General features: G+C 40.2%; 1 protein-coding gene and 1 non-coding gene across 2 annotated transcripts; one reads left to right on the forward strand and one right to left on the reverse strand.

The window, feature by feature from the left end:
* Positions 1–4,854: 4,854 nt before the first annotated feature.
* On the reverse strand, positions 4,855–9,980 carry LOC127761862 (UDP-glucuronate:xylan alpha-glucuronosyltransferase 1-like). The gene is made up of 3 exons (XM_052286194.1): positions 9,591–9,980; positions 7,327–7,530; positions 4,855–6,882 (listed from the first exon to the last, which is right to left on the reverse strand). Exons 1-3 carry the CDS (start codon positions 9,647–9,649, stop codon positions 5,148–5,150), a joined length of 1,998 nt encoding a protein of 665 aa, XP_052142154.1. The 5' UTR covers positions 9,650–9,980; the 3' UTR covers positions 4,855–5,147.
* An 8,077-nt stretch (positions 9,981–18,057) lies between these two features.
* Positions 18,058–18,163, forward strand: LOC127764829 (small nucleolar RNA Z221/R21b). Its single transcript, XR_008015973.1, has one exon. It is a non-coding gene; the product is annotated as a small nucleolar RNA Z221/R21b (small nucleolar RNA).
* Positions 18,164–20,990: the final 2,827 nt, after the last annotated feature.

Consider the following 20,990-nt stretch of genomic DNA (forward strand, 5'->3'; position numbering starts at 1 on the left):
CCCGAGCCCCCCCCCCCCCCCCCGCGCCGCCGCTTCCACTACTCGCGTGACGCGCGAGTGGGGCCAACCTGCAGAGTCACGTGACCGGAGGGAAAGTAATTCCCTTCTACTTCACATACCCCTAGGCCCATATCTCCGATAAGGGCCATGGCCCATGGATTAAAATTATACGATACGTAGTATATATATACTATATGTGTATAGGGGGGCCCTAGATTTTGGAGGTCTTGGGCGGCCGCACGGCCTGACCCTCCTAGGACCGGCCCTGTGCGGTAAGCTATACTTTCTTGCTCCATGAACCTACATGTCATATACTCATTTTCTAGCCATATATTGCCATACTTGTGGCCAACAAACACACTTTGTTTGTCATGCCAAAGCTATGGCAAATTGAGTTGTGAAAATGTTAGGCAACAACCAAACATGCTCTATGCCTTCCAACGCAAGCTTAAACACATAGTTCCACGTCAAAATTGGAAGTTTGACTAAAATTGGAAGTTCGAAGAAAAAAGTTGGAAATTTATGTGTGTAGGAAAGTTTTGATGTGATGGAAAAGTTAGAAGTTTGAAGAAAAAGTTGAGAACTAAACCAAGCCTTATGCAAGTAATTGGACCAAAGCATACACATATTAGGCCTAATTCTTTTCAAATTTCTTGATTCCCGTTAGCACTTTTTTAAACCGTTAAATAATGTGTTTGTTGCAAAAAAATTTCTATGTAGATGTTGTTTAAAAAATCAAATAAATTTATTTTTCAAGTTTATAATAATTAATATTTAATTAATCATGTGCTGATGTTGTTTTAAAAAAATCAAATAAATTCCCGTTGTTTTAATCTTCCAATGCTTTGACCGTTTTTATCACTACACGATCTTCTCTACATTTTTAGGGGTCTAGGCAAACTCTACACTACGTGCTTAAATTTTTTATTACTTGTAAAATATATTTTATTAACCATTAAACTTATAAAGTGACAAATAAATTGTACGAGTAAAAGTCAATTTGCAAAATGGTCCTAATTATTATTCCATCGCATCCTCATTGACACAAATTTCTACGTCGTCCTCCTAGAACACCACATACAGATCTACTCCATAAGTATGTACTCCTATAGTATAGTTCTGTTTAGTTCCAAAATTTTTTTTAAAACTTCCAACTTTTCGTCACATCGAACCTTTTATACACACAACTTTTCTATTATATCATACCAATTTCAACCAAATTTTCAAACTTCAATGTGAACTAAACACAGCCTGTACTCCACAAAAGATCGTGCAAAGAAGAGTCTACCGTACAGGATGTCTGATGATTAGCCGGAGTCATCTGAAACGACGACAGCCGAAGATTCAACGGAGTGTACTACAAGAAGGATCCTTCGCAGCGAATTCAGAAAGAAAGGTGCGTAGAGAGGAGGTATATAGAGGTTGACAATTGACTTTGAGCGTGTTCTTGGATGATTAATTTAGGAAATAGTAATAGATTATAGATAATTGCTTATATAGATAAGTTATATATTATAAATTTTATGGCGTCATCACATTTGGTTTTAGTTTATCAGTCACAGCGAAAATTTGAATTAAAACTTAATTTTAGAGTTGATTAGATATTATAGATGTTAATTACTTTTTAAAAAAAATTGGCCAAAATTAGAGAACTCTTGGTTTGGGAGAAGATTGAAACACCTGACAACTAATGTTGAATGGAGGAAGTATGTGTTTCGATTGGTACAAGAGTGAATGGAGAAATTTAGAGAACATATGGGTTTTCACTTATTTAATGATTTTCATTAGATATTTTTCCATCTTATTATTATATCGTACCTCTTACATATACTCTACTATATGCATTTACTCCCTCCGTCCAAGAAACAATTTGTTCAGTTCTATAACGTGTCATATTATATATTAATTACGTTAATTTATTTTGAAATGGAGAGAGTATGTTTAGTTCGATGCCATGCTCAATGGCAAGTTGTCGAGCGAGAATCGTAGATGTAAACGCTGACGATGCTACAGTATATAGACCCTGTTTAAATGGGACTAAAACATTTAAGTCTCTATCACATCAGATGTTTAGACACTAATTATAAATATTAAACGTAGGCTATTAATAAAACTTATTCATAATCTTGGACTAATTCGCGAGACGGATCTATTAAGCCTAATTAATACATGATTAGCCTATGTGATGTTACAGTAAACATTATCTAATTATGGATTAATTAGGTTTAAAAATTTTGTCTCGCGAATTAGCTTATATTTATGTAATTTATTTTGTAAGTAGTTTATATTTAATACTCTAAATTAGTGTATAAATACATAGAATAAAATAAAGTTGACTCCATCGTCCAAACACCACCGTAGTCGCATGAGAGGGCGACAGTCGAAGAGCTAAATAGCTGGCTATTAAGCCTAGCGTCTGCTGTCATATAGTCGATGCCTAGCTACCTTTTCGTTTTTCTAACAAACGCAACGGTCTGACTGTGTCTGTCCGTGCAAGGGGTTGAGTCAAAGATTAGGGATGATTAGCTTAGGCCTCAAGCAATTAATTCGGTTCTTAATTAACTAAGCTTGTACTACTCTGTTCATTCAATTTCCTGATGCCCCTCTCAATTACTAGTAACAGGAACAGAAAAGACGAAAGTACTCTACACGCTACGTACTTTTGAGTTTTGTCTGCCTGAAAATTTCGTGGCATTTGAGAAGAGCAGTTTGGCGGCGTCATCGCTGATGTCACGTCAATTATCTGTACTGATGACAACTGTGTTGGTTTCTCTAGTCAATTTACTGGTCTTAATTGCACGTTTCTTTTTAACATCATTATAGTATTTCAGGATGAAAGTATGTTTTTCTCTTCCTTAACTCTGAATCGAGCTTGTTGCAGACAACGACATACAATGATGCATCCTCCGTTTTATTAAAGAAAAATCCAACTTTAATATAAATATAGTCTATATCTATATTCGTAATGAGATTTTTTTTTAACTAATGAAGTATACAATAGAAGGATAGTGGAGTAGTATATGCTATAGATCAGTACTACCAGTAAGTTTGATGCTAACGTATGGTGGTAGAACGGAGAGTGGAAGACTGAACGAGTAAACTGACTTTTTTTGAGAACAAAGAGTAAACTGGCTGGAATTAATTACACACATGTTTGGAATTCTCACAAATGAAAAATCTCTTCCCTGCAATGACAATATGAAGTCAACAAGCAGCGTCCATGCATGATCTGAACAAGCTGTACATGGGCCGCTCGGGCTGATTGGGCTGAAGCAGAGGGAGGGAACGGCCCGGGAGTCTGGCCTTGACGAGGCGGTTGCCAATTGTCACCACATTTTGGCCTTTTACTCTGATAGTACTACCTCCGTTTGACGTTTCAGTTACAAGACTTTCTAACATCGTCCAAATTCATATGGAACACGATTCATTAACATCCATATAAATATAGGCAATGCTAGAAAGTCTTATAATAAGAAACAGAGGAAGTAGCATGCACGACTCTAAACATTCTTATTATTTTATGGTATAATATACTCTCTCGGTTTCAAAAAAAACGAATCTAGTACTGGATGTCCAAATTTATTGTATTAGAATATGTCACATCCAGTATTAGATTGATTTTTTATGTGACGGAGGGAGTATGTAGGAGTGGTATTTCTTCTCTTGGGCTTCTTATGGCTTGTAAAAGCATAGGTCCTGATTAATTGTAGATCCCGGCGAGGGTTATAAGGGAGAAACTAAAGGAATATTTTCACTGTCACAGCGGCACTAAACATTGCAGGCAACATGTCTCTTCCAAGCATATAGCAAATCGACTCTTCCCATGGGAGCGTACACTCCAAATAAAATAAATATCACTTTTTACAAAAATGGCAGCAACAGTTGGCCAAGAGCCAATACGGGAGAGAGAAACATAAATTCTACATGGTTGTGGTCCCATTATAGTGTTGAAGTACTCTTTACACACTGCATGTATACTCCATCCGTCCAAAATATAAGGGTAAAAAATATCTCATCAGTACAAAATCCCTTACATTTTGGGACGAAGGTAGTATCTCTCAGCCTTTATTTCTATGCAGACTTAGGTTAGTACTATTGGAGGTTTATACAATGAGAATGCCCTAAGTTTCATATAAAGTTCGTTGTCACCTGATTTTATATGGAAGGGTGCGATTTTTTTCTTGAAATAGTAGTGCTCATATTTCTAAGGATGGTTCATTAAGAGAATCGCCCATGAAAATGTATTTTTACATGTATTTTCCCTAAGAGAATTGCCGGTAAAAATTACCCCATTTTTACATGTGGTTTTCTTAACAAACCACCTCAAAAATTCATGATTTGCACATATGGCTCTTTAGGAAAACCGCATGCGAAATTAGATATATTTTCACATGCGGTTTTCCTTAAGAACCCACCCGAAAAATAGGTTTTCGTAGTTTGTGACTCCAAGACGGTCTCATTCATAGATATTATTCCTTTTGGTCTGCCAGTGAAAAATAATACCAAGAGCCACGAAAAATATTTTGTAATAGTGTAAGATTTACATTTCGACGAAATCATGTGCACATAACTCCTCTGGGAAGGAAGGTGTTTCTTTTATCCAGAACCAAAAGAAGGCCCATGTAAGGTGTTCTTTTTTTTAAAAAAAAAACACACATCAATAAAAAAGAGCCCATGTAAGGATGTGAGTGGCATATACAAAAGGGCAAGCTAAGCGTGAATTTTTGCTTGGACATGTAAGGAACTAAGGAAGTGACCGAGTGAGCATGAGAAACGAAGAAACTAACATAAGGCTCCATGTGTCAATGATTTATGACAATCCATTTTTAAAATGAATTTTGTTGTTATGCACTAGTATCATCATATTTAAAGGATTAACATAGCAAACATGACATATTTGCAATGTTACGGTAGGAACAAACAGAGCCTCTTAAAAAATATCTAAGTATTTTACGAAAGCAAATACCTAAATTATTCACAGCTACTTTTCTCATCATTGTAATAAAGAAATTTCGGACATACCCTACAACGCAACATCCCCGGTGCAATGCACAAGAGACCAAAAATTGGTGAACACGTCATCCATCCCTAACGGCCTCGATCTCACCGTCCGATCTCAAAATCCAACGGCTCCGGATGCACCCACGTCAGAAGTTGTCGATGAGCTTGGCGTACGACGTGGTCACCCTGTTCCCTTCCACCCGCCTGTTCTTGATCTCCCTCTCGACGCACGCCGCCGCCGCCTCGCCGTCGCCGGCGGCGGTGGCGCAGATGTTCCGGCGAGGGTCGGCGATGGGGACCCTCCAGTGTCCGTCGGAGAAGTTGGCCGCCCTCGCCTCGGCGGCGTCCCACCGGAGCAGCGCCTTCTGGCGCTCGTCGAGCAGGCAGAACCCCTGGAGCGCCGCCGGCATGGCGTCGTGCGCGCGCCACCACCGCGCGTGCGCCTCGTCGCTGGCGAACTGCCTGAGCTGCGGCGAGTTCCAGTTGCAGTCGTAGTCGCGGAAGCAGAACCACGGCTTCATCCCGACGAAGTGGACGGCGAGGGCCACGGCGGGCTCGGCGGCGAGCACGGCGCGCCTGGCGGCGGCGAGCCGCTCGCCGGAGTCCCCCTCCCAGAAGTGCTTCATGTAGTTGGCGTGCGACGGGAGGCGGTGCCACCACGAGAAGACCTCGTTGAGGTACCCCTGGTCGCCGCCGTTGTAGGAGTCGATGTCGGCGATGTGGTCCATGAGCAGGCGGAGCGTGCAGCCGCACGGCTCCACCACCATCACGCCGGAGTTGAACAGCGTGCCGTGGTTCGCCGTCGCGCTCACCTCCGGCATGGCGAAGAGCGGCGCCATGGGGCGCTGCACCAGCAGGTCGGCGTCGAGGAAGACGACGCGGTCGTACTCCGTCAGCGACCACAGCCAGAACTTGCTGTAGTTCCACTCGTTGTACGCGTCCGCCGCCGCGCGCGGGTTGCGGACGCGCCGGATCGCGCGCACCTTCCACCCGGCCGCCTCCAGCGCGCCGCGGTGGCGCGCGCTGATCGTCTCGTCCACGAGCGCCACCATGTCGCGCTCCGGCTCCGACGGCGCCCCGGAGGCGGAGGCCATCCGGATGCTCTGCGCCGCCACCAGCGCGCCGCACGCGTACAGCTCCTCCGAGTGGAGGATCGTCGCGTACGCCTCCCGCCGCGGCGGCGCCGCCGGCGCGACGTGCGGCTCCGCCAGCGCGCTGAACGGCATGGCGAGCCTGCAGGAGCCGACGGGGAGGGCGAGATCCCGGCGGAGCGCGTCGGCGTCCGGCCGGTACAGCCACACGTCGCCGTCGCGCGGCGCCACCTCGTCCCTGCACCGGAACAGGTTCGGGATCGGGAAGCACCGGCTCGCGCTCACCACGAGCACGTGCGCGGCGGCGCCGCCGCGCCCGCGCGTGGCGGCGAGGCGCGCCGCGGCGAGCTGCAGGTGCAGCCGGGCCACGTCCTTGGACCAGCTACCCCCGCGCCGGCACGGCAGCTTCACCGCGACGACGTCGAACACGGCCACCTCCTCGCCGTCGCCGTCGGCGTCCACCGCCGGCTCCGGCAGGTCGGGGCACGTCGGCGCGTGGTACAACTCCTCCTCGTCGATCCACTCCGGGTACAGGTGCTCCCACGTCACGTTGCTCCCGGCGCGCTCCAGGCGCGCCACCGCGGCGGCCGTCCGTGGCAGCACCGTCCTCCATTGCTGCACCTCGCTGTCGTCGAAGTTGAGCAGCGCCACCCTCGCGCCGCCGCCGCCGTGTTCCGCTCCGGCGACCAGCTGCATCGCCTTGGAGATCTTTGGCCAGTCCACCGTCACGTCCGACACGTACCTGGTATCATCAGGCTCGTAGCTCACTCTCGGCACTTCAGCTGATGACCTGCGCGTTTCAAAGTTCAGACAAAGCAAAGGCTTAATCACTGACCATCATATCAACAGTGGTTTTATGATCCTTTGGCTTAAAAAAATGTGACACGTCTCAAAATCATTTTTTTTAAAAAGTAATTTTACGGTATTTGAGAAGATACGAAGATGTGCTACATCTTTTACGTAAATTTTAGTACCTCCTTCTACGAGATTAAGGTACTAGTATATTTTACACTAGAGAACGTGTTATCTCGTTAATGGATTTAAAATGAGGAGGTACTAAGATATATGCTACATTTTTTTATGCAAAATTTGGTACCTTCTTGTATAAAATAAAGATAATGGTATATTTACACTAGAGAACGCAGTATCTATTCTAAAATTTATCTCTTGAAAAGATGTTTTCTTTTACAACTTTTAAAGTTTGTTTTCTTCAATTGAAGGTTTTTTTGCTTACTGGGTGAGGTGTTCATCGTCATGGTGGATAGACGGCGAGTTGAGGAGACTGACGAAGGAGCCACACATGAGGATGAGGAGGACGAGCTTAACATAGAGCATCTTGGGGTTTGAACCCTCGGGGAGCAGGGCACTGAATGGCCTGTACTTGGCATCCTTCTCGTAGTGGTAGCTTCCTATGTATCCCCTCTTGCTCAGGCTGTTGCTGAAATTAGCACACGTAAATAATCACAATTAGTGCACAATCCGGTTGCAATTTTCTTCAGAATATTGCATAACTATTTAGACCATATGTTGAAATCGATAGCACACGTGCCCTTGAGGGCTTCAAAAGTTCTAACAAAGGTCACAAATCATATGGTTAAACTGAACAAGATTGGCCCTTGTGACCAAATCATTACCTGTAGCTAAAATTACTTGTCAGTCTTTACTAAGGTGCTGGTTTCAACAAAAAAAAAAACTTAGGTGTTAAGTTTTCTTTGGCTTTTACCAATATGTTTTTTTGACGCAAGCTTTTACCAATATGTGATCAGCAATCACTATTTCTGCATTTGGTCATTTTCTACTTTTCTTCAAATGACCAAATTCATAACATCTCCTCTATTACTTTCAGACCAAGACCAGAAAGTCATATGTGTCATAGCTTTCTTTCTTTCTTTCTTCTTGTTTTTTTTTAAAGGAATGGCTCTCTTTCTTCATCTGCTCTTGTAAGAAGTCATCAAGAACAGTCAGTTCCATGCTTCAACGGTCCAGGCTTACATCCAACTCGTCATCGTGTCCATCATCGTGCTAATTCCCTCTTCCTTATCGCTTTAATCCCTAATAGCTTTGGTCCTTTTTATTTTTCTTTTTCTACCTTTGACTCTATTCTTACATGAACCTATTTGTTTTTGCCATGCTGTTAATTTCAGAGCACTATTTTCTTTTCTTCCATCCAAATTGGCAATTTGGCATGCAGATTGAAGAGAGACTTCTTCAGAACTCGTGACGCCATTGTGACCTTTTCTTCTTCAGAACTTGCAAACGGAGTTGGTGAAACTGCAGGTTGCTAGCTATATACTACCTCCGTTTTTTAATAGATGACGCCGTTGACTTTTTCTCACATGTTTGACCGTTCATCTTATTCAAAAAATATACGTAATTATAATTTATTTTGTTATGAGTTGTTTTATCACTCATAGTATTTTAAGTGTGATTTATATCTTATACATTTGCATAAAATTTTTGAATAAGATGAATGGTCAAACATTTGAGAAAAAGTCAACGGCGTCATCTATTAAAAAACGGAGGGAGTATGTAACTTCCTACGACGTGATTTACTATAAATTAATCTTTTCTTGGATTGTTAGCTCACCTAAAGGTAGGAATTTTGATTAGCAGAGATCGCCAAACTTTGGAGAATTGGGCTCTTGGTTCAGAGCACACGAAATTAGGAGGATTAATTCAAATTGGTTTGTTGGGCACGTCACTTCTGGTTTGTATTGGTGGAAAAAAAATACTACTTCAGGGAGTAATTTTTGCTGCTAAAGTCACCAGGATGACGTACTTTTGTACTGTGATTGGAAAAAACTGCAATTTTGTTGGTAGTTAATAACTACTCTATGTTATAAAAATACTTGCAAATATTGACTTCAAAACGTCCATTTTGATTTTGCATTGCTAACATATGTGATCATGTAACCTTTTCCATGGGCTCAGGAACATGACCAGGAAAGCACGCTAAGAACTGTATTTAAACAGGATTAAAACTTGATAGCAGATAAACTTAAGATCATGCATAGTACGGAGTATTCATCACCCAGCGTATCATTGTCGATGATGAATATGCAACGATGTAAAACAAGTTTACATGGACAAGATTAAATACTGGATAGATGCATGGATGGAATTCAAAATGTTCAGTGCTCACGGAATCATTGGCCCCCGTTATGCATGATGCTCGAGTGAAGATAACATTAAGTTTTCACTGAGAATCTCAGATTCTAAATATGTAAAAAAAAAAAATTTAAAAACGCTGGACACCGGGAAGGACCCAATGTCAAATTTATTAAGAAAGAGGGTGAGCGCGTCCGGCCAGAGTCGCGGGTCGCGGAGAGCACAACGGCTGCACCATACCATCTGCGCTACGCGCAGTCTCAAATATGTAAATTTTAGCCAGGTTTATCTAAATTTTAGCTGTGTTTGCTAAAAATTTAGCAAAAATATGCGGAGGAAGCAAGTTTGCTATAACTACTGGAGGGAATACAGGGGCAAGAAAAGACTCACAGAGTTCTGTCAAGACGGTGCCTCTTCTCTGCATGATGAGCACATGCAAAACCTCTCATCCTTTTATGCAAAAAAAAAAACCCTACTCCAAATTGAATCCTAGTATGTAATCACTCTTCTTCAGGTAGCACAGCTCTCTGAAGAACTTTGCTGATAAACCTCCGCTTTCCGTGAACTCTGAAGATTGATAAATCTTCCGATCTTCCTCCTATATCAACTCCGGTAGCTCGATATCGAGTCGAAAAATTGAACTGTTTTTTGAGAGATAGAACAGCTGAACAACAAGAAGCAAGGGAGGCAACACACTTGCACAGAAGGTTTATGTACAAAGAAAGATGAGATGTTTATCAAGGAGGTTCTCAGGAGGCAATGGGATGCATGGCTTGACAGCAAAAGATGATGAGAGCTCCAAACCTAGGCAAAGAGAGAAGCAACTTATAGCTTTGGCAGGAGAGGTGTGACCAAAAGAACAACCCCTTGTTTGACAAGTTCCTGCAGGAACTGTTGGAGACCTGGTCCTTGTCGCTAGTTTTTGGAACAAATCACATTAATTTATTGTTTTTTAAGATAAGGAAGCTTTATTGAACTCAACCGATTTACATCAAGGTGATACAACCGTACTAAGAACACTCTTAACCTCTACATAACTAAAAAAAAAAAGAAAACACGGATATTGGAATAATTAACTATTTACCACTCTTACGAATGGTTCTAAAGGATTTGCCACTGTACCCACATGTCATAGACACATGAGGGTCTACATGTCATAGACAGTGAGTAGCAAATAGTTAATTGGCACATCTTAAAATTGGCAAAATAATTAAATGTCCCGCGGATATTAGGGAATGACCTAATATCAAATAAATAAAAGGGGGTGAAGCTTCGAACACGAGTCGGCTAGCCCACCATCTTGTGGAGCTAGCCGGATGATCCTGAGCGTTTCTCAACCTCTACATAACTAAGATGCACGCAACCAATCACATTAATTTAATGCACAGGATATTAATCCTTGGCCTGCAAAAAGGTGAGTGCATATGTAGGGAGCAATCAGTCCCAAAAATCCTACTACAAACCTAAGACACGGCTCTGTCTGAATAAGGGTTGTTCAGTTGTTTCCATTTGTCTTCCTTTGGTCGCATGCGTGTTTTCATTTCATCTCACTCACTCTCTTAACATTCCTTTTGCTTCAGGTGTGACCTAACTTATGTTATATGCAAAGACAGAGTTGGTGTGCAACTCTGACAGAGATGTACACACAACTGAAGAACAAGCAGAACTGTACTACATACTACTTCTACTCAATCATTCTGGATGATAATTCAGTAATGTATGATCAACAAGGGACATTTTCTTGGTACAGGTGAATGAAAGAGTAGACATGAACAGAAAAGAAAATTAAAAGAAACAGAGGTTCTTTTCCTGTACTTCCAATGTAGATTGGCTACCATATACACAAGCAGGAGAAGCTCTGACGTTCACCAAACCCAACTGATCAACTGGGAAGAGTTTGGTTGGACCTGAAGCAAAAAAAAAAAAAGTGCAGTGCCTTTGCACCCAAGGGATGACTGAATCTGAAATTGCTTTAGGTAAACTGCTAAAATGAAGCTTACAAAGAAGGTTACTACATAAGCGAGTAAGTGAGTGTGGTGAAAAGGCAGACAACACAGCACAGCACACAAAAACCAGGACAGAAAAAAAAAAGAAAAGAAAAGAGAGGAGGAATCTTAATTTGACTACGATTCAACCAGTAGAGCTGTGTTTAGATCCAAAGTTTGGATCCAAACTTCAGTTCTTTTCCATCACATCAACCTGTCATACACACACAACTTTTCAGTTACATCATCTTCAATTTCAACTAAAATCCAAACTTTACGCTAAACTAAACACAACCTAGGTCTAAGTTTGAGGGTTACCTGCAACCAAAGTGAGCCATCCAATGTTTTAGGTGAAGCATGCAGAATACTATTCCATGGAAATCTCTGAAACACAAACTATCCAGAGTTATTGCTCTATTATGTGGCCGTGTACATCTTCGATGCAGAGACCGGATTGAATTCCATTATCCGAAAAAAAAAACACTACTATAACAGTATAACCACCATCAGTTGGCATATGTTAATTTTTTTTAAGGCCAAAGAAAGACAATGTTGTGTATGTGTGTGGTGAGTATGGACATGAGAAGTTTATATTTTGTGGGCATGCATGATGTTGATTAACGGAACAGGTCTTACTTTGCTTCCAGATGGAGGTAGGCAAAAAAAAAAAGAAAAGGTTCAAAACTCCTTTGCTTCACTTTGCTTTTGCTTACCTGAGGGTGCAGGAAATCAGAGATAGCTCAGGTTTTCTGCATGCATCTGTTCCAACTGCTCCCTTTCCTTTGACCTGTCCTCTTCTCCTTCTCTGACGCGCGTGCTGCTGCTGCTGCTGCTTACTCTGAAATCTCTTGCCTGCAGCGACACGTAGAAGTACAAGGAAGGGGGTTTCTTGACGTGAGAAGTGGTCAGTTTGTCAATTTGTCACCACGGATCAGTGGATGGTCCTAACTAACCAAGAACAAGACGTCAGAATCTGGCCAAGACAGTGATATCCATCTAACCAAGGGAACACATGTTGTTATTTCCCTGTTCCAAACACGCTACAGGAGAATCAATTAAGGGCAAACACATGGATTTTATATTACAAGAAGGACGTTTGGTAACCAAGGAGAAATTTGGTGTCGAATAATATCAAGAATAAAGAGTGAGTGTGTCAGGAGTTTGAACACGGGATCTTGGGGTTAAAACCGCACACATGCACCTATCACTATGCCAACGAACACATTTCACACATGGAATTTTATTGGATTTTTCACGGAAGTAATTCGTTTCCTTGAGAAATAACGAAATTCCTCCATTCCAAAGGAAAAGTAGAACCCTGTTTGGTGAAACTTCAGCTTATGTTGGCTCCATGTCTTTGTAAGCTTTTCAAGGGGATAAGCTAGCTCTATCTTCGTGCCTAAGGGTAGCTGATGTTGGTCTATTGTCGCCTAGATTAGAAATTTAGAATATATAAGCTCTATGTAGAAAATGACCTTTAATTATGCTCATTTTGTACTAAGAGCAAGGCTAATAATATAGCCGACCTGTTGGCTATAAGATTCTTTGTAGCCTTCTCTCAGTCTACTCATATAATAGTTAGCTCTTTACAATTAATATAGTGCCCACTTGTCTCTCTCACATAGTTTTTTGGTTCTTGTGTCCGAGTCGGCTGTAAGTTTACAGCCCGTTTCTTCTCTCTTCCACCTCAACATTTAGCTGGCTTATAGCCTACTATTATACTCCCTCCATCTACTTTTGATAGTTATATTTCCAAATCTGAAAATTTTATTTTTGATAGGCATATTTCAATCCAACAACCTATCCTCTTAATGACTTTCTCGGATTTAATGCGTGACTCTCCATTCTTTCACACATGATTGACTATATGGACATTGATAAATGTAAATATTAATGAATCGCTTGTTTACGAGGAATGACTAGTAGTACGTCTAAATGGATGATAAGTAGAATTATTTATTCTTGGTCTGTGTGCCAAGATGAAATATGACTTGCTAATAACTGTAGGGGTCAACCCGTAAATGCTTGCCGGATTTTTCGTAGGAGAAAGGACGTCGAGAAACTGAAAAGATTCAATGGACGCGTTCTCATCGTCAGTGTTAGCTCCGTGTGAAACCAATAATTGATGTCATCAGCTTTAAATTAGTCTATTTGATCAAATGGATTTGCTAAAAAGGTGTCGCTACATTTTGGGACTAGTCAGATTTTAACGGTTCAAATGCCCTTTGACTGAACATCGTGTGCATGCCTGCATGGTGCGCCTTGGCCTCTCTCTCTCTCTCCAGTTTTTGTTTTTGTTTTACTTTTTTTTTTTGTTAATCTGCATAGATAGTATCAACTACACAATTATAATTATTTTTTAGTTCCATATCTTATATATAACAAAGTACTTAAAGAAATACACCTATTAAAATTTGTAGTAAGTATGGTGAAATTACAATATAACTACTTACAATTTACAACGTAAAAAAAACATATATTTTTTTTAAAAAAATTGTGATGCTAAAAATATACTCCCTCCGTCCCAAAATGAGTTCATTTTTAGCTTATCTTATTTTGCTACAGATTTTGCGAGGCGTTATTAGAAAATAATAACAGCAACTACTATTATACTGCACTTGCGCCACATAATTTCAGCCCAGCAAAACATGGGCATACCAACGCTTCCTAGATCCACATGTCACGCACACACAATATTTTTGTTGTTTCAGGTTAAGTTCACACGTCATACACACATCGATAAACTTGCAGTTTTATGCTAAAACCATTTCTGTTGTTATAGTTTTATGAAATGTCCAATTAGAATCACAGTAATAAACATAGTTTATTTGTCCAAATAGTTTTAATATATTTACTTAAACCAGAAACAAGGTTTAATGATCATTTCATCCTTTTTACATTCAGATTTCAAAAAGGGCCAGGGAGGCAGGGATGGTATTTTTAGAATATCTATGATATTTTGAGCCTCTCTAGTTTCAACGCTATTTTGCAACTCAATAACAATTACCGTGGTAACCCCTCTGGTCACAAATCAACGTTTAGATCAAGATTTAGTCAAACTTTTAAATTCTAACCATCAATAATTAGTTTCTAAAATACTTAGTTTAGAAAAAAGAAAACTATCGAAGTATCACAAATTAACAAGTTATACTTTATAAAGATATTCCAATATAAAAAATGATTATTAGAATTTCAGAATTTTAACCGATTCTTATTCTAAACATCGAACATTTATAACTGGATAAAGTAATGTATAAAGTCAACGAGCACGACGGATTAGCTGGCTAAGGCCATACAACCGCAGCATTGCAGCAGCAGCAACAAAATTATGGTCCTGTTTAGAAGATTAGCCCAGGGCTAATTTTAAAAGCTAATGTTTAGTCATGAATTGGTAGACTAAACACTAGCCTAGTGTGGCATGTTTGGATCCATAAGCTAATTCAAGGCTAAAAGGTGGAGAGAGAGAGTAGAAAGAGAGGAGAGAGAAGGAGAGAGAGTGAGCTGCTTTTTGATGATCCTCACAAAAAATTAGCCCCATTAGCACACCTTGGAGGGGCTAATGTTTTGAGGGGAGCTAAGGCCTTGTTTGTTTCAGCTTAAGATTATTGTAATCTAGATTATTAAATCAGATTACTCTAAGCTGGATTATAATAAGCTAACATAAAATAAGCTACGAGTTGTTTGTTTCTGTCGATTATTAGAGGCATCTAAGGATAGTGGGTCTTTAGCCACTCAATAATCTGGAAAAAGCTTCTCTAAAGGAGATTATTGGATTATAGTAATCTGGCTTATAGATTATAATAATGTAGCATAATAATCTACTTATTTGTTTCAGCTTACTCCTAATAATCTAGATTATAATAATCCTAAGCTGAATCAAACAGGGCCTAATTCACTTTAGCCAAAAATTAGTCCACTTGTTTGGATTCTTGAGGACTAATTCAGGGCTAAAAGGTGGGGCTAATGTTGCATGTACTGTAGCTGCTGTCAATAAACTGTCGACGGGGGATACCCGTAGACCGGATATAGAGGGTATTGGGGTACGCTGGTACGAGGATCTACGTAATACGACATCAAGCAGGCAGAAAACAAAGATTATACTGGTTCAGGCCCCTTGATAGGTAATAGCCCTAATCCAGTTGATATGGGATTATATGATGGAAACCACAGATTACAAAGGGAATAGTGGAACTCGACGAAATCGACGGGATCGTAGTCGAGTCGATTCGACTACATCACCCGGCGACTTGGCTCCTGTAGGCTCCGGCTTCATAGGCTGTGGTGGATGTGTTGGCGGTAAGATTCGATGCCTTAGGTCCTTCCGGGGGTCCCTTTTATATCGTAAGTCGGCTGGTCTCCAAGTAGGACTCGGAGACATCGGACCCGGCACGATACAATGACGACCCAGTTCTGTCCGAGTAGGACTCCTTCCATCTGTGAACTCCATGATGAATTCCCTTAGCGTATGCCAAAAATGTCCATATACGCGCAAGTATACCATATCGATATGTGACGTATGTCGAAGGGTAGAGGGTATACCTAACCCGTAACCCTGACATAAACAATCATGATAAAAGGGATGGTTTCATGGGACTTGTAATTTTTATTTAACTTGATTTTGTTTTATTTTATACATATATTGCCTTTTTGAAGAAACAAGAAATGGTAGCATACAAAATGGAGGCATTATCAAAACATATATATATATATATATATATATATATATATATATATATATATATATATATATATATATATATATATATATATATATATATATATATATATATATATATATATATATATATATATTAACAACAATGAAAATCCGTAGTGCTTGAGTACTCAAACTTTTATATATAGATGAACACCATGTTATCGTGACGACTACATCTAATTTTATTTATCTCATCTATCCATAAACTAAGAGACAAACCCATACATTAAATTATCTCTAACACATAAATCCTAATAACTCCAATACTCTCATAATTTTATTAAAGTTTGTGTAAAGAGTTGCCCCTTATGTGGGGTGTCTCCTTCCCTCTCTCTCCTCACTTCTCTCTTCCGCTTCATCAAATGAGTTACATGGCATCTTGCGGCAAATGATTAAATGATTAGAGGTTTTTAGTACTTCTCTCGTATCCTTCAAACGATAAGTACGCTGAATAACTTTGTACTCCCTACAGGTGACTCTCAATTATACAATGATAACGACCGATGATGATCACATAAGTAGGAAATGGAGCGTACTCTTTAAATGACATAAAACAAAACCCACAACTTAGATGCAAAAGCTCCGTTAGAAGGGCGATCGCTAATCGGCGTGTGCGTGCCGGCGGCGCGCGTTTCCGGCCCATAAGGCCCAGCGCCGGCGCACGTTTACCTCCCACGCTTTTTTTTCGTTTTTCTTTACCGAATTTTTTTCCATTTTTTTCTGATTATTTTTTTAATCTTTAGCATGTTTTGAGTTTGAAAGTTTTTAAATTTTGAGTTGAAAATTTTTAAATTTGAACTTGAAAGTTTTTAAATCTGGACTTGAAAGTTTTCAAATCTCGATTTGAAAGTTTTTAAATTTTTCAAATCTGGACTTGAAAGTTTTCAAATCTCAAGTTGAAAGTTTTCAAATCTCAAATTGAAAGTTTTCAAATTTTTCAAATCTGGACTTGAAAGTTTTCGAATCTCGAGTTGAAAGTTTTCGAATCTGAGTTGAAAATTTTCAAATCTGAGTTGAAAGTTTTCAAAATTTGACTTTAAAATTTAAATTTTAAATCGAAAGTTTTCTAACCTAACTTAAAAATTTTCAATCTGTTAATAAAAAATCTCCACAATCTTTTCTAATTACTATTATTAGTGTTAAGTATATTAACTAATAGAGGTAGTTAAGTATATTAACTAATAGCGTTAATAGAGGTTGTAAATAGGGGAGAAGTGCTGGCTAGCAGCGGGCACGCGCTAGCTAGGAACCCCCGTTCGGCTGCCTTGCTGTAGTTGGGCGGGCTGCAACCTGCAGCAGCAAACCAACACAAACAATTTTTTTTATCTTTTGCAGCTGCTGCCTAGCCGCAGCGCTACCACAAATTAGTCTCCCAAACAAACCCAAAGTTGTTCTTAGTTTCCAAAAAAAAAAATGTTCTTAGTAAGAAGATAGTAGAAAATTTATTTATAACCAAAGCTACAAAGTCCGATGTATACATTAGTGTCATCATCCAATGTGGGTTGGTCTAATATATTACTTTGAAATTAAACATAGTAAAGAATTAAATTGGATAAAAAAATAAAACACCTTGACATAGGGAAAAAAGATCAAATAGAAGGCCTATATAAATCCTTTTGAAAAAAAAAGAGAAACATATGAAATACTCATGCAACGCTGAAGGAAGGAGGAGGAGGGAGAAGGGCATATGCGTCCAAAGCCGCGGCTTCTCTTACGGGTAGCTAGGCTCACGTGTCAGTCACACATGGTCATGGGCTAGCTGGTCTTGGCCCATGGGCCATTGGTGTATCCCGGCCCATCTCCTGCAACCGGGCCGGGAAAAGCTAGCTGAGAAAGGCTCGGGTTGTTGGGCCAGGCCTGTCAGCCTCTCGTCGGTCCGAATTAGGAGAAGGAAACCCTAGCTAGAGGAGGATTTGCCCATAAATAGCCGAACCCCTCCTGCTATGCTTCCGCCGCCGCGACGAATCTCTCTCCCTCTTCCTCCTCCGCTTCGTGGATCCGAGGATCACTTTCGTTGTTACGCCCCTGTTGCTTGATTCGATATCGCGTCTCGTCTGGTTTTGGGTTCTTGGGAGGGTTTCGATTCATCCTGCTTGGCTGTTTTTCTTAATTTTTTTTCTTTCGATTTGTGGACGTGATTTTCTTAGATCGAGATTGGCGATGATGAGGAACTAGTCATGCACCACTCTGAACTCGGGAGAGTTCTCTCTCTCCTGTTCTTGATGACAAACAGACTTACTACCCATTATCAATCTGAGCCTACTCAGCTCCATTCACCTGAAGGAATAGAATTGCTGCCTTTTTCTGTTTCTTGATTCTCCTGTTCTTGGATGATGAGCAGGGCTGATTTTTCGTCTTTTGTCGTGTTGGGGATTTGTTTTGTGACTCGTGGATGAGTAAAGGGAAGAACCAAATGATGTGGGTTTGCCATTTGGCGATCCAACCATGATGCGGACTGAATATTTCCTTGAGGTCAAATCTAATTGCCGCTGATGGTTCTTTGTTCCACAAATCCTCCATGCATGCCAAATACAGTTTCCTTTTCGTTTCGTTTCAGTCTGGTTGCTGCGTGTAATGTCTGAATTTATTCTTTTCTGGTGCATAATATAAAACTGATAAATATAACCTGTGAAATATTTGCAAACTTTAATAAACAATTACAGAATAGTTGTCATTGCCAAACAATTACAGAACAGTTGTCATTGCCAAATTCGGAGGGTATGTGGCTACCTAGGCCAAGATGAGAGAATTTTGCCAAAGGATTCCTATCAACATGAAGAACCTACTCTCTCCGACTCTCCGTCCTTAAAAAAACCCAATGTACTTCCTCCGTCCTATAAAAACCTCCCTTCGTCCTATAAAAAATCAATCTACAGACCTCTGATTCTATAAAAAACCAAATCTATAGATTTTTTCTATAAAAAGATTCTATAAAAAACCAAATCTATAGATTTTTCCTATAAAAAATCAAATCTATAGATTTTTTTTCGAGCATGTGGACTAACACATCCCCTGAATTTTACAGTATTTAGGACTTGACTGAATTTTAGCGTGAATTTGGCATATCACCTGGATTTTAGTATTAGCACCTCACCGTGAATTTGGCATATCACCTGGATTTTAGTATTAGTATGAATTTCAGTATTTTGTTTTACACCTCAGCCGAATGAATTGATTTAACCAGTTAACTGTTGAGAAGCCTGGATGGCATTAATTAGAAGTATTAAATGTTGACTAATGATAAAACTCATTCTATAATTCTGGATTAATTCTCGAGAGGAATCTATTGAGTCTAATTAATTCATGATCAGCCTATGTACTACTATAGTAAATATGTGCTATTTATGAATTAATTATGCTTAAAAAATTTGTCTCGCAAATTAACTCTTATTTATGTAATTAGTTTTACAAGTAATCGATGTGTAATACTTCAAATTAGTGCCAAACAGTCCATAGATCCAAACAACACCTTACTCACCCATTCCGACGGATGCAGGTCGTGCTCACTAGCATGTGGGCCCCATAGCCCTACGGGCCCACATGTTAGTGAGCGGCCCTATGGGCCCACATGTCAGTGAGCAGTACTCAATTGATTTTGGACGCTGTGAAACATAGGCACATTCCTCAATTCTTACAAAATATTAGACAAAACACACCGGTAGAAAAAACAAAACATTGGACAAAACACTCCGTTTCACAAGAAAAAAATGTTAGAAAGAGTACTCCTGGTCTCCTGGAGACGTTCATGCCAAATAATAGGAATTGGAAAGGTTGAATAATCTGCATTGAAATATCCAAAGTCGTACCGATTATGTTAGTGTAGCACAAAATCCATTCATTGCTGGCCCTTCTATTAGTGTGCATGAAGATTCTGATGCCAAAGTTGTTCGGCGACCCTATCAATTGTGGTACTTAATATTGTGGTTTATATAAAGCAGTAAGAAATTTTTGTTCCCACATAAAGGGGAACTGTGGTTCTGGTATTAACATGCAACCATTTTCTCCATTGTATTTAGTTCTAGAAATGTTTACTACAAATGTACTTTTTTGTCTTCTATTTTAATTACCTTTTCATCTTTTTTTACCGAAATAGGCCATGTTTAAAAAAATACAAAAATATAAGGATAATACCCCACCTAATGATAGAGCGAAGCCATTTACTTCCACCTTGCGAATAGGTGGCAAAAAACCTATTTTGCTTGTTAGTGAAAGCGCGGAGCTATTGAAAACCCTAATGAGTGAACGCGAGTCACATGCGCTCAGAGTGCCAATTGGTCACCCTCTTTCTGATGCACCGCCTTTCCTGGTATTTTTTTGTATGCACCCTTCTTTTTGATGGATGGATGTTCAAGTTCAATCTAGAGGCTTTCAATCTATAAGCTTATTTTTGATTTATAAACTTTTTGTACATAGGAACCTCCAATTTATAAGCTTTATACATTAAAAAAAACTTTTTCAATATAGAAAGTTTGTGCATATGAAATTTCAAATGAACTAGAAAAACCCAAGAACTTTCTATTCAAAATCATTAACTTTCAACGATCTTTGGAATTATTTACTGACAATTAAATTTTTTTTAGCTGGATATGTGAACCTTCCTATTTCAAATGATGAACTTCCAACCACCACTCACTCGTGCCCTGGCGGGGGAGGAAGAAAAATGAGATTTTAGCCACGCATTGCCTTGTTAGAGAGGATGAAGAAGGCCCCTCATGCACATTGGAGTTGCCGCCACCAACCCCATCGTCACCTCACTCGTGACCTCGACCAAACCCACCTTGCCTTACCACCATACGTACCATCTACCCCTAGGAGAAGAGGAAAGGGGTAGGAGTGGAGAGCTCGTTGGAGGAGAAAAATAGGTAAGGGCATGGTTTTTACTTGCGGCATCAAGCAGAGGCACCATGAGGGTAGTGGCGGTGTGATGCCATGGGAGCGAGGGGAACATGTGGGAGAGGGGATAAGGTATTCGTTTTGTTTGTATGCATGTAAACAGACATATATGCCTTCCCATGTAGTCATGTTTCAACTGAGATAAGTAAGAGCATAAATAATGATATAAGAATGAGAATAGGTGCCACATATGAT

Source organism: Oryza glaberrima, chromosome 2, assembly GCF_000147395.1.
Source record: "Oryza glaberrima chromosome 2, OglaRS2, whole genome shotgun sequence".
Classification (NCBI taxonomy): Eukaryota; Viridiplantae; Streptophyta; class Magnoliopsida; order Poales; family Poaceae; genus Oryza; species Oryza glaberrima.